This window comes from Drosophila pseudoobscura, chromosome 2, assembly GCF_009870125.1.
Source record: "Drosophila pseudoobscura strain MV-25-SWS-2005 chromosome 2, UCI_Dpse_MV25, whole genome shotgun sequence".
NCBI lineage: Eukaryota > Metazoa > Arthropoda > Insecta > Diptera > Drosophilidae > Drosophila > Drosophila pseudoobscura.
The window spans coordinates 21,277,746-21,291,065 of record NC_046679.1 but is presented as its reverse complement, the minus strand read 5'-3'; the positions used below and the strand labels follow the sequence as shown (position 1 = coordinate 21,291,065).

General features: G+C 47.8%; 2 protein-coding genes across 7 annotated transcripts; one reads left to right on the top strand and one right to left on the bottom strand.

Annotated features, from left to right (window-relative positions):
* Positions 1-2,992: 2,992 nt before the first annotated feature.
* Positions 2,993-10,685, top strand: LOC6897563 (calponin homology domain-containing protein DDB_G0272472). Of its 6 annotated transcripts, XM_002137672.4 has the most exons (8): positions 2,993-3,463; positions 4,114-4,324; positions 4,383-5,795; positions 5,851-5,935; positions 6,262-6,379; positions 8,764-8,888; positions 9,122-9,943; positions 10,050-10,685. In XM_002137672.4, the coding sequence occupies exons 1-8, from the start codon at positions 3,222-3,224 to the stop codon at positions 10,517-10,519; spliced, it is 3,486 nt and encodes a 1,161-aa protein (XP_002137708.4). In that variant the 5' UTR covers positions 2,993-3,221; the 3' UTR covers positions 10,520-10,685. The 6 variants fall into 6 exon arrangements, 5 of the variants coding, with proteins under 5 accessions (XP_002137708.4, XP_033237958.1, XP_015037738.2 ...); XM_033382067.1 differs by lacking the exon at positions 8,764-8,888 and adding an exon at positions 8,476-8,635 and having other exon boundaries at positions 9,122-10,685; XR_004469816.1 differs by lacking the exons at positions 6,262-6,379; positions 10,050-10,685 and having other exon boundaries at positions 9,122-9,240.
* Positions 10,686-10,984: 299 nt separating this feature from the next.
* EndoU (Endoribonuclease U-specific) lies at positions 10,985-12,925 on the bottom strand. The gene is made up of 5 exons (XM_002137671.3): positions 12,611-12,925; positions 12,391-12,550; positions 12,134-12,339; positions 11,849-12,081; positions 10,985-11,787 (listed from the first exon to the last, which is right to left on the bottom strand). The coding sequence occupies exons 1-5, from the start codon at positions 12,741-12,743 to the stop codon at positions 11,542-11,544; spliced, it is 978 nt and encodes a 325-aa protein (XP_002137707.1). The 5' UTR covers positions 12,744-12,925; the 3' UTR covers positions 10,985-11,541.
* Positions 12,926-13,320: the final 395 nt, after the last annotated feature.

Sequence of the window (13,320 nt, the reverse complement as noted above, 5' to 3'; positions counted from 1 at the left end):
GTGCTACTTTTAGTTAGCTTTTGTGGTTTGCTGGAGATCGCAAGAGCCATTTTCACCATGGCATAACTAAAGACCCGGCGCATGCCTTTGGGCTAAACTGGCATACAGAAAGAGAGCGTGAGAAGAGAGAGATAGTCAAGGTGTATGATTACAAGGTGAGAGCAAACCTGTTGCTGTTATTCGACTGCCGCTCTCATACACACACTCAACTGAAACCAAATACGGGAGAGCTCTCTCTGGCAAGGCCTCACCTTGTGGGAGAACCCCTTGAAAGGTACTTCAAAGGCAAACCAGAAGAGCGTAAGCCGAGAGAGCGGAGATCCCCTGCTCATAAAAATATTTCCACTAAGAGCACGTTCTGCTGTGTGTGTGTGTGTGTGTGCGTGTGAGCTGGATTACATGCGCGCATGCGCAGCGCACGCCTCTCCCTCGCCCTCTGCCGTTTCTTTCCCCAGTCTTCCTTCTTCTTCCCCCTCTTTTGTTTGCAATGGAATTTCTTTCTTTTCATAAACATGTTTCGAGCGTATTACAGCATTTATGAGAGAGGGAGGGAGAGAGTGGTGCTGCAAAGAGAGAAAGAGAGAGCTAGAGCACACACTAAGCCGAAATGTGGCATGAAACAAGTTCAGCTTCAGACTTCAGACTTCGGCTCAGCCACAGCCACAGCCAGAGCCAGAGCCCGAGCCTCGGCTTCAGCTTCTTGGCTTCTTGAATGACTGCGGCACAGGAATGCAGTGTTGTAAATAGCTGCGGCAACGCCAGCTGAAGCAGCAGCAGCGACTGCAGCTGAAACTGCAGCGGCGGCAGCAGCCCCAGCGACTCAAACGGCCCTGGCGACATTGTTGTTGGCCGCAGAATCAGAGCAAGTCGAAGACCCAGGCCGGGTCCAGGCCAGGCCAACAGATCGCGACAACGATCAGAGCCACAGCCAGGGACCAGAGACCGGAGACCAGAGACCGAGAAGTGCTGGAGCTGGAGCTGGAGCAACGGCAGCAATGAAAATTGCTGAGAGCGCCCCGAGGGCTTCCAGCTTGGGATTGGGGACTGGACATGGTTCGGGTCTCTTGCGCGCTGCTGCTCTTGACCACGATCGATAACACACACACACACACACACAGACTACATCACACCAGCACTCGTAATACACACTCTTGCAGGCAGGCAGGCTATGCTTATGAATTGTCTTGCAGATTTCTGAACACACGGAATTATGCCTTTATCTCAGAGGGTTAATTTTTCTGGGATGTGTTGTGGTTCCTACTACTGTATGTTGTTCCTCTGTTTTCCCTAGTCCGGGTAATTAAATCGCAAAAAGCTGATAATGTATGGGGGGAAAAAAGGGCTCCCAAGTGTAGAGGAAAATTGTATTCTTTTTGGCCAAAAGGGTTTTTTTTAATACCCGGTAGTCGATTTTTGGGTTGGGGTATATTGTATTCCAAAAGGAGTATAGAACGGGCAGATGGGAGGGATTTCAAAACTATAAGCTACAGGACTAACAGACCATCCTTATTCAACGTAGAATTTCTGGAATTACCGACAGACTTAATATTGATGTCTCAACGCTTAGATCTTGAATATTTTATAAGATATTAATACAGTTTTCTATGTACCCCAGGTGGATAGATCCATAGATCTGCCACTGACTCCTTTTATATCTTTAATCTGTGAAAATGCCATTTCAAATTCTCCCCACTATAGCATGAGGTATCCCATAGTCGAAATATAGTAATGAAATCATTCTTACTTGTTTCTTTTATTTTGGCCAAAAGGGTTTTTATTTTTCTCTGCCGCTGCTGCGGCTGCTGTGCATTTGCCCGATGGGAAATTATTCATGATAACAGAGATTGCATTGATTGATTGTGTGGCTGCACTTGGGGTTCGGCTCGGATCCGTTGTGTGCTGTGTTGCTGGCGAGGGAATAGCTCCTGATCTTGAGTTATTTGAGCTATTAAATGCCTGTGATTTGGCCATAAGTTATGGTACATCGACAATCAATTGTTGGCAGGTCTAGGTGGATTCCACATGTGGCCGGCCAGAGCCCAAGGCCTGTGGCAACAAAACTCTGAAATTTAATAGTCTTCAAAATGCGGGGGGAATTCCAGAAGGTGCATACAGTGGACAGAGACAGCCTCCCTCCCCTGACAGGATTCCGGATATCTACCAGGTTCTACTATCTTCTCTTTTCTAGTCTATAGAGTCTCCTTTTCCAAATCTTAATACTTTCTTAAGCTTCCAAAACCTCTACTTGTTTCACTTGCCTTTCACTTAATTGAAATGTCATTGAGACTTTCTGACCTTGTTCTGCTCGTAAGTTATTAATTAAGTTCCGCAGAGGATTAGGGATAAGGGTACGAGGCAGTAAGTAAGGCAATACCCCAACCTTTTATTATACGAATATAATAACAGCAAACAAGCCCAAGATAGAAACCCTTAAAATAGGCAATGAAAAACGTTTTTGGCCTCAATTCCTTTAGAGTACAGAAAGAGAGTTGAACAACCCAATGCAGAAGATGGGAAAAGGGACCGAAGAGAGGGTCTGCCACTATGTATATATGGTCATGTATTGGCACAAATGAGCGTGCTTTCAATACGTTGACGAGTTCCCCCATTTGGTATCGATCAAACAGAGACAGAGACAAAATCCGAAACCAAAACCAAAACCAGAGGCGCCAATGCCTAAAAGATTCCTCAACTTTCATCACCCAATCCCGGTCCCCTTTCGGAAGGGACGGCCGTCTCCCATGACGACAATTGCATTGCAGCAAAGGCAAAATGCTAATGGGAATGTTTTGGAATCTCTCTTTCACTCTCTGAGGCAAACTCTGACTCCTGACAGGGCACGACATGGCACCGAACACATTATGGAAGCACACTAAACTATAACTGGGGCCCCCTCCTCCCCCCGCCCCTCTCTTGGTGCCGAGTCTATAAAAGCCCTGACTTGTGTTTGCCGCCGTTTCAGTGCAACTTCAACGCGTTGTCGTCCTGTCGTCCTGTCGTCCTGGCCTGTCGCTCACTCAAAGAAACAATTAAAGTGCAGACCGCAAGGCGGAAGGAAGTGCATACCACAAGTGTTTCCCCCTCGCTCCCTGCCTCCCTTCAAGTTGCATGCCAGCAGTTGCAACTTGCAACAAAGTTTTTAGCCCAGCCCAGTCCCCTGTTCTTGTGTCTCTGCCCCGAACCGTTCTTGTGCTCCTGCCTCCAACCCCGATGTTGGTAAAATGAAAACAGAAAACTTCTTCAAGTACGGCGCTCCTTTGTACAATTTGAAAAGTACTCGGACTCACTCGCAGAACCAACCGCAAGCGAGTGGCATCGGTAACAGCCACGGAACAGGCCACCACCACCTGACAACTGACGACCTGCGTCATCTCACCCAGCAGCACCGCATCTCTGGGTACTCGGACAGGGAGAGCGTCGCCAGTGGCAGCAGTGCTGGTGGCAGGATTAGGAGGCGATCGAGGTAATTTCAGCAGAGATTTAACTTTGAAATGAAGCACTCTTTAAAGCGGGATAAGTCTTTGATTTCAAGACATCATATATGAAATTTTATAGCTAAAGAAAGAGCTATATCTAGTAGTACAAAGCTTTTTAGGCATTTAATTTTCTTGGGATTATTCCAAATAGGATGTACATTAGATGGTAATCATTTCTACATGATTATTGAATTCTTTGAGTCAAGTATTCCCATTCGTTGCCGCCTAGATCTACGGGGGTTTTCCTGCCAGGAGTTCTTCTTACAAGCATTCAGGGTAGCAAGGATTTAACCACCCCCACACAATAGGTTGGCTCAACCATGACGCATGAACACACGTCCAGAAAAGGAGCAGGGTTAAAAACCTGCAACATTTGTATGTTGGCCAACCTGTTGTCCTGGCAACGACTGACACTACAACTCCAATTGTCACCCCAATGTGGACGACAGCCTCAGTTTTCTGTTTCTGTTTCTGCTTTCGGTTTCGGTTTCAGTTTCAATTTAAGTTTCAGTTGCCGAGCAACTCCGTGTTCTAGTCATTTTCCTTCCAAAAAATTAATCGAGAACTTCAATTAAAATGTGATCTTTGATGATAGACCTTTAAGCATACGGTTTCCGCTTTTCGTTGACAACTTTAGAAACTTCTCGATGAAGTCCTCGAAGGGGGGCATTACCAAGAAGACCAAGACCATGGATTACACCAATTACGCCTACAATGAGGCTGTGGGACGTCTCAAGGTAATGCTGGCCGACAACTCCTATACCCCACCCAAGGTCGGTGGCAGTGCAGCCTCATATTTGCGAAACTTCAATGAGGATTCCGGGGACAATTTTTCGGATAATCTATCGGTGAGAGGTAGACCTAAAAGGGAAGAAAATATTCGTGACTTCAATATTATTTAATTAGGTGATTGAGCGTCCGGTTTTTTCGGACATTTCCAAGTACTTGTCGCCCAGCCAGAAGTCTCGGATGAGCTCGTACCGTCCCAAGAAAACTTATGGCATGCAACCTATGGGCTATGGCATGTCCGTCTCCAAGGAGAACCTGTCCTCCATGGCGGCGCTCTATACGGGCGGCAGTGTCCCTCAACCTGCTCAACCACCTCCCCCACTGGCCACGGACAGTGTCCAGGCCCCGGTGGAGATTTTCAGCTTCATTGAGAAGCAGGAGGACTACATCGAGCAGCTGGAGAAGGAGTCGAAGTACTGTCGCAACGAGCTGACCAATCTCTTGGGCAAGGTGAAGGATGTGATCAACGAGAATGAACAGATCACGGAGAATGCACGCTCGGAGCTGGCAAATATGGGTTCTGGAAAGTCGGGTATGGCCCAAACTGCGGTCACGACCAGTCCGTCATCCGACAGTGATGAGCACCTGATATATGGCAGCGGCCGTAAAACTCCGACCACCCCAAGGAAGGGCAACCTCAAGGTGCAGAGTCCACGATATGCCAGTGCCCCCAATATCGTGTATGAGGCTCGAATTAGCGAACTGGAGGCAGAGCTGATGCAGGCCAACATCGACCTGAAGCGCGTGAGGACTGAGAACGAGGATCTCAAGCGGAAGCTGGCCCACACGGATCCCATCACGACGGTGGCCACTTTTGGCGGTGGCAACTGTGAAACCCATCGCAAGCAGCTGGACTGCCTCCAGCAGGACAAGCTCACGCTGGAGGAGACTGTGCGCCACTTGCAGCGCATGCTGGACGACGCCAAGGCCCAAAGCCAGGGCAACACCACCTCCAAGCGCTACATCAGCGATCTGGTGCAGATGGAACGCTCCCAGGCCGAGCTGGAGGTGCGTCACCTGCGGGACGAGCTGGATCGTCAGCACGAGCGTGTCCGGGAGCTGCAACACGAAATGGCCCGTCGCTTGGCCGAGGAGCGGGCCAGCGCAGAGAGGCGCTACAATACCCAAGTAGACCAGCTGGGTGGCGATCTGAGCAGCCAGTGGGAGCAGGTGACCAAGCTGCAGCTGGAGCTGGAGCGCCAGAAGCGGTACGAGACCGACCTCAAGCGGGACGTCACCAATCGCAACTCGCAGATCGAGGAGCTGAAGAACGAACTGAGGGCGAATCGCACCAACTTCCTGGCGGACATGGCTACCTCTAATGCAGAGAAACAGTCCCTCGAACAGGAGATCACTTCGCTGCGTCTCCAGTTGGATCGGGCTGCCCGGGAGACCAAAACAGAGGCGGCTCGCCTCCAGGCGGAGATCAATTCTCTGCGTCAGCGCTTGGATCGCGGGGATGCGGATCTGCTGCACTCGAAGCGGGAGGTTTTGCGACTCAACGATGAGATAGCCAATCTGGAGAAGGAGGTAAGTGGCTTAGGATCACTATAGGGATCATATACTGAACAGGTCAAACCCTTAGCTAGCCTATGGCGAACTGAAGAACGAAATACGACCCACCAAGAAAGATTTGGACAAGCGGATCTCGGAAATGCAGGATAAGCATGGTATGTTCGCTTATTAGTAGATTCCTTCTTCTCTCACCTATTGTATCACTATCCTACACACAACCTCTATCACTCTATATAAACTCTGGTTAAGCTATTGATGCTCATATCGTTAGCGTGCGTTGGTTTCATTCTAAAGCAAAAGGAAAAACAATCCCCAAAGATACAAATTCGATCTGAAAATGATAGTCATACAGAAAAGTTCAATAGTTTATCCATGAGTTTCTGTTCTGTAGCGCGTTGGCATTATATATTTCCATAACATCCTATATATGTATGTAGTATTTCTGAAGATATCCACTAAACCGTATAATATCTGTTTGTAGCGGATACGGTAAATGAGCTTGAGGAAATGATAACATCTCAGAAGCAACTCATGGATAAACTGACGGGCGAGTGTAAAACCCTAACGGGCAAATTAGAGGATACAACGTACAAGCACAAGTAATTATGATCCCATTATGTACCTATGCTATACTATAAGAAACTGCAATCATTTTAGTCCTAGAACACATGCAACTTAGTTTTTATATTCATTGCCTGCTTCCATCTACCATTATTCCTAGCTAACCTTAAGTAACTCGACTTCTATCTGAGGGATTTTAATGAAATGTTTTTTAAATGAAAGCATAAGCATTTTTAACTATAATTATTGCAGTTTCATTTAGTTGTTCCACCTCGTTTTAATTATAATGACACTTTAATGTAATTTTATATGGATATTTGATAGAAAAATAACTCTAAGATATGGAAACCACCGCACAGCGCAATCTGAAATTCAAGGCCAACCCAAAGTTTCTCTCTCACCATTTCCTTTATTTGAGATTCGCTCCACACAAAAAGCAAAAACAATAGAAAAATGTTCGACCTACCTAGAGACTGGATTAACACGCCTGTACTTGTACTTCTTCAAACCTTTTCTTTTGGGCTGCCTGCGCAATTTTCACGATAATTAGAACCAATTTGCGATCGTGTGATGCCAGCAACAACCACAAACGTGCCCATGACCACAACAACAACAGCAACCACAGCCACTACAGCGCCTACAACAATCAGAGAAAACGCAAACGAGTTCATTTTGCAGATCCCTGATTTGGAAGTCCCAGATCCAGATGTTACGAGCCCCATGCCAGAAGATGTTGCTGATGCCGATGCTGCTACTGCTGCTGCTGCTCTCGAAGGCGATGAGATCCTGCAGAACATAATCAGAAGCAACGAACGCCTGGCCCAGGAGCTGGCCAAAATGCCACCGCTGCCAAAGTTATCCAGCTATAAGAAGGCCAGAGCTGGAAGCAACTTTAAAGCGGAAAGAGGCAAAGCAGAGACATTACCATCAGCAACAGCAACATCAGCGACAACAGCAACATCGACATTGGGCTCCAAGCCAAAATGTTTTTGCCCCAGTTTTATGCGACACAGGCACGAACACGAGCACATTTTTGCGATGCCAGCAATGCGCAGGCGCAACAGCAGCAGCAGCAGTAGGCCAGCAGCAACATCTACAGCTTCATCGGCAACATCGGCAGCCCCATCTGCAACATCAGCGAAAGCGCGTACACAAACTACACACAGCAAGAGCATGCATTGTCACGGCCACGAGTACACCCTAGACACGACGCACCATCATCACCTTCACACCACGCATCACGAGCACCACCAACATCGCACCACCGAGCCTGCAACAATATCATCGTCGACAGTGCGAGAGCAGCAGCATCCACAGCAGTCGGCGGGCTGCTGTCATCCATGCAAAACGGAGCCGTTGCCTTGGTTGCAACAGCATCTTGTTTTGAATCAGACCATCAGCAGTAGCAGTGCCAGTCCCTGTCAGGCCCCATGTCAAACGCAGCATTTGACGGTGGACACTGATACTCTGGCCGCAACTGCGGAATCATCAACAGCGGCAACATCAACAGCCTGCAGAGGTCAGGGCAGCAATGCCTTGAGTGCCAGCATCAAGCCCAAGCTATATTTCGAGCAGTTGCTGCAACGCGATGGCTGTCACAAGAAGCCCCGTCCACCAGTCAAAGTAGATGTTAATGTGCGACTGGTGCCCAAGCAGGCGCGACCCAGAGTCAGTCCTTCGCTGAATGAGACATTCGTCAAGGAGTTGAATGAAGTGGCGCAGGCCCTCAACGAGACTTTTGTCAAGGAGACGCCCTCCCCGGAGTTGGCCCAGATCGACAAGCAGCTGAAGGAGCTGGAGGAGGAAGAGGATAGGCATGTGGTTGAGGAGGAGCAGGATGAGGACGATGAGGAGCAAGAGCAGGCCACCAAACTTTGATAGTGCTTTGAATTCATAATATAGTCATAAGTTTAAGGTATACATTTAGCACAAAGAATGAATCGATAACGATCCTAAAGCACATGCATATATATCATTTTGGTCAGGATCTGTCTGTCAGTCTGTATCTCAAAGATCTATTATCTATTATCCATTATCTATCATCTCTAGATTTAGGTATATTAGATTTGTTTTATTTCTTAAATTTAATTTTTCGTTGATTGATTCATTTAAATTTTTTGTGGCTTAACCTTAGCGAGGAGAAGCAACAGCTACGTGCCACAAATGAGCAGCTGATGGCACGTCTCAGACAGATCTGGGCCAAATATAAATCACAATTGCCACAAGTGCACAATGGAACCCCCGAGCAGAGCTCTGAGGAGTCGAAAGATGAGCACAAATTAGAGAAATTGCAGGTAAAAGTTGGTTTTGATGTATGTGACTAATGGTTGTGTGTGTTTCTCTTTCTTTCTTCCTTTCTCCCTTTCTGTCTCTGTCTATCTATGCCTTTCTTTGACCTAACTTTTCTAAACTTTTCCTGAAGAGAGGAAATATCTGCTTTACAATCGAATCTAGAATATCTATCCAATCGCATGTTAAGCAATGAGGAGCATATGAGTAAATTAGATACCACACCACATGATTATACTAGCTTAGTTCCTGGAAAAGGTAAATCCCAGAGCCCCCTTCAAAGTAGAGCCCCCAAAACATATACAGACACATCCCAAAAAAGGTATTTTCTTTTCGTCAGAGACCGAAGGAACAACTGCCGCGCAGGAAGAGGAAACGAAAGGAGTCTAGACTACATTTTCACACTCTGACACTGCCACACTTTCGATACTCGATACTCTATTATTTTGAATTGGCTGGTCACACTAATCGAAATTCTTGTACTCACACAGCCGCTTACGACTACCAGGCAGCGACATATGGCACAACAATCGAACCCATACAAAGCACCCCACAACTACACAACAGCGCCGACGATGACTACAGCGGAGGAGGCGGAGGTATTGGCAATGGTGGAGGGGAGCCAGTTGCCACAGGATCAGCTGCAGCTGCAGCAGTCACAACAGCAACTCTTGCTGCTGGCGCAGTTGCAGCAACAGCAGCAGGAGCGCGAAAGAGCAGCATCAGCAACGGCGGCGGTACTAAGGGACTCCTCTCCGACTATGGACTCCAAGATAACGATGACGAGAATCTTAAGGACAACCTTGGCCTGGGCGAGAAGCAGCAACAACAACAACAGGAGCAGGACAGGCAACGAGAACGCGAGGAGCGAGATCGAGAGTTGCAACAATTGCGTGAACAGCGAGAGAAACGCGACCGGGAGAGGGAACGTGAGCGTGAACGGGAACGGGAACAGGCAGAGCAGCAGAAAGCAGAGCAACAGCAGCAACAGTCACTGCCACAACAGCAACAGTCCCAGTTGCAACAACAGCCTCTCGTTGACAGCAGCAGCATCTCGAATGCCGGCAGCGCCAATCTGGCCGCATACAACACCGACTACAGTGCCTACGATCAGCAGCAGTATGATGCGAGTGCCTACGATCCGAATGCCTACGCCCAGCAGCCCTACGATGGCCAACAGTACGACTACGGGGATGCCACGGCCGGATACGATTACAGTGCCGCCGACTACGGACAGTCTGGATACCAGTATGACTCCACGCCAGCAGCTGCCGCTACCAACCAGTCCCAGCCACAGCCCCAATCGCAGCAGCCCCAAGCCCAGCCCCAGTATCCGGCAACAGCTGCGACGCCTGCTCAGCGAGTCGCAACGGACTACAACCGATCGCCACCGCCGTTGGCAGCGGCGCCCGGCACGGGGATCACGTCCCCACCAGCAACAGGAGTCGGCCCTGCAGCAGCAGCAGCAGGAGTCGGAGCGGTATCCACCGCGAGCCGACCACAACCGCGCCCGAGCGGTGGAGCTGTGGGGCCAGGAGCTGGATCCACAGTCGCCGGCAGCAAATCCTCTCTGCCACAACAGTCTGCCCCGGCAGCCGCCAGCAAGAAGTAGCTGGAGTCCCGACCTGGAGGATCCCCTGCTGCTGGAGTGCTCGATCAGCAGCCCCAGCCTGATGCGCTCCTCCAACGACGAGACCTGCTCCGAGCTGGCCGATCTAAGTGAGACCTTTGTGGTGCTGCCTGATGGCTCCGACGAGAGCGTGTCGCCCGCCCAGACCACCATCATCACGGCCCGTCGGTCCAGCGCTCCGGCCATAGTGCAACAACAGGAGGAGGACATTGCCAACGCAACGGTCATCATAGAGCGCCATCTAGATGCCCAAGGATAGGGGACAGCAGCACCATGTTTTCTTCCAGCGAATCTTTCTTCAATCATAAAACGTACTCGTACTTCTACTCATATGTTTTCCAGCCTAACAAATACATAAATATTCCATATTTTTTGTAATTACAACAAATAATTTTAAATGCAATAAAAATTGAATATTCTGAAGAGGTTTTTAGGGTCGTCCTCCTACTCTAACACCTTTTCTTTGGCTGATCTAAAACACTTCAATTTACTAAAACTAGTGGATATTCAAGGCAAGGCATTCTGTTCACTTTACTTTCAATGGTTTGGGGTGGACTGCTTACTCACTTTCCGCTTCGCCAAGTCAAGGAATAAACATAAATGTTGCAACTAATAAACAACTTAATGATTTAAGGCCCACGCAAAGCTGTCAAAACAACTGAAAGGTTAAGACAAGTCAGAATGGCTTTCATTGGAAGGTCGAATCATTAAATACACTTGGAGATATATCGGAAATATGGATGAATGTAGAATTTTTATGAGAAGTATACAATGGCACCGAAGTATAGATTAAAATGGTGTTTAAATGTTGAAGGAAGTTGAAGATTTATACATCCTAAGACTTGTAGTTTGGTTAGTTTATCTTTAGGATCGTTGGGAGCTTTAGGATTTGGTAATTCCCTTTTGTATAAAGCAAGAAGTATAAGTTTCTGGACTATTATTAATATTATTTAACATTCAATAGTCTTAGACACCTCCGTAAAGCTCGCTTTGGCGTGCTGGCCATCATTATATTGCCCTTTTCAAGGCCACCTTCTGACGAATGGACAGCCTGACAGTGCCTGACTGACATGTTTGGCAATTGGCAATGACAGTCATGAGAAGTTCTTGGATCCCCGCCCCCACGCCGCGGCACTCATAAAGTGCGATAATAAAATGAACTTGACTTTGACATTGGATCTTAGATGCTTTTGTAGGTATGTGAGTTATGAGGTAGCGGCGCTGAGACACGAATTTAACTAATTTAATTGACTTAAGGACGGCTCTGGGTGTGGGCCGGTTCTAGGGCAGATTGTCGGGATAGGCGGTGGCTATCAGTCGCTTGCCATTCCAGTTCCACGAGTGCGAGACAATCGAGACTCGGGCATGTCCCAACTGAATGTGACATGGGTCCTTCTCTGGGGTGGCCAGAAAGCAGGCGGTGTACAGACTCATCTCCAGCTCGGGAGAGGTGCCAACAAAGAAGCCGGTTACTGGCTTCTGTATGCCATAGAAGGTGTTACGCAGACTCAGGGAGATTTGATTGGGCTGCAAGTTCGAGATGGAATCAGTATCATTATTCGATGGGAGTTCCTAGGCTGGGACTTACCTTTCCCATTTCCAAGTGGCTGAGCCAGCCCTTGTAGTCGATATTTCCACGCTGCTCTTGATCGGCAAAGTAGATCCAATTGTGGAGGCCCAGCACCTTCTGATCTCGTAGTTCGGCCATGAAGACGTGCTCGAAACTAGAGCTGCCCACAATGCCACGTCCCCGGGAGTAAGGGGTGAACCATAGCTCCTGCAGGAGACGCAGCTGATCATCATAATCGCTTGTGACAATATCTAGAGACCGTATTCATGTAAGAGTATTCAAGTAAGCACTCTTCCAGCTCACCTTTGTGCACCAAAAATCTCATCGTTAGCTTCATCACTCGCGTATTCATCACAGCCCTGAGAAAATCATGCTGTTCCGCTTCATGTTCGGCTGTGGTATGCTCGGCCGCTGCCACATCCAGCTCGTAGTTGTCAAAGAGGCGCAGGAGTAAAGCTGTCGTAGAATTGGCATCTCTGGCCAACAGATCCTGATGGAGCTCAAAGAGACTATGGGGAAGGAACAGTTAGATCAAGCGAAAGTTCCTTTCAATTACTCACTTCTTTGGCGCCTTATCATCACGGGCTCCAGATGTGGTCTTTCCCTGAAGATTCACTTTATAGAGATATGGACTGACGACAGTCTCCTCCGCATAGAGAGACTTGGACAGGGCCAAGACGTCATCGGGTGCCTTGGGCAGCGGTTTGCTTTGGAAGTACTCTAAGAGAGGCATACAAAATTACTCTTAAGACCAAAGAGAGTCATCCAAGAGAGACTCACCATAGAAATGCCAACTCAAGATCCCAATGGTGATGAGCAGGCCCACGATCACAAATCTCTTTAGCTTCTGGCATTTATCGCTGTCGATGTTGCTGTTGTTGTTTGTATTCGTATTCTGCTGCACAGCATCCATTATTATCTGATTATAATTAATTAAAAGTTTGTTTTTTCCGTCTTTGTTTGTGTCCGCTCTTTCTTTGTATTCCTTCTCTGTCTCTCTATCGTTTCTATGTGATCTTATTATATCTGGTCACTTCCGACCGAGCTACTGGCTGTGGCAACTGTCAAAACGCCACTGAGAGCTCCACTGGGGCTTTGCTCCAGCGGAGATCTGCCCTGCTATATGGCTGAATATGTTACCCCTCTCCCTTTCACACACACATGAGAATTGGATAACTCTCTCACACTCTTTTGTGCTCTTTTTTTGCGCTCTCTGGGGGATCATCTGTTGTTTTTGTACACGGTACTCCTGGCAGAGCAGAGGTATATTTGTTTTGGGTAGAGATACGTAAAATACATAAATATGAATTATGATTATTTGTTAGAAAATTTATTTGTATCCAATTTTATGCTCTCTTTATGCCACTTTTCTATGCAGTGAACTAAAAGTAAATGTGTACACAGGGTGTCCCATAGTCGTATCCGCTCTTAAAGCATTCTCACCTGTTTGCATTTTGTTGTTTTCGAATTGCCGCTGCTTCTCTTCATGT

Bases quoted from the DNA above. Each gene is read 5' to 3' on its own strand.
- LOC6897563 (XM_033382067.1), top strand. From the start codon at position 3,222: ATGAAAACAGAAAACTTCTTCAAGTACGGCGCTCCTTTGTACAATTTG. The intron at 5,936-6,261 runs GTATGTTCGCTT...ATCTGTTTGTAG, and splicing joins GGAAATGCAGGATAAGCATG to CGGATACGGTAAATGAGCTT. The intron at 6,380-8,475 runs GTAATTATGATC...GCTTAACCTTAG, and splicing joins GATACAACGTACAAGCACAA to CGAGGAGAAGCAACAGCTAC.
- EndoU (XM_002137671.3), bottom strand. From the start codon at position 12,743: ATGGATGCTGTGCAGCAGAATACGAATACAAACAACAACAGCAACATC. The intron at 12,551-12,610 runs GTGAGTCTCTCT...TGCCTCTCTTAG, and splicing joins CTTGAGTTGGCATTTCTATG to AGTACTTCCAAAGCAAACCG. The intron at 12,340-12,390 runs GTGAGTAATTGA...CCTTCCCCATAG, and splicing joins GATGATAAGGCGCCAAAGAA to TCTCTTTGAGCTCCATCAGG.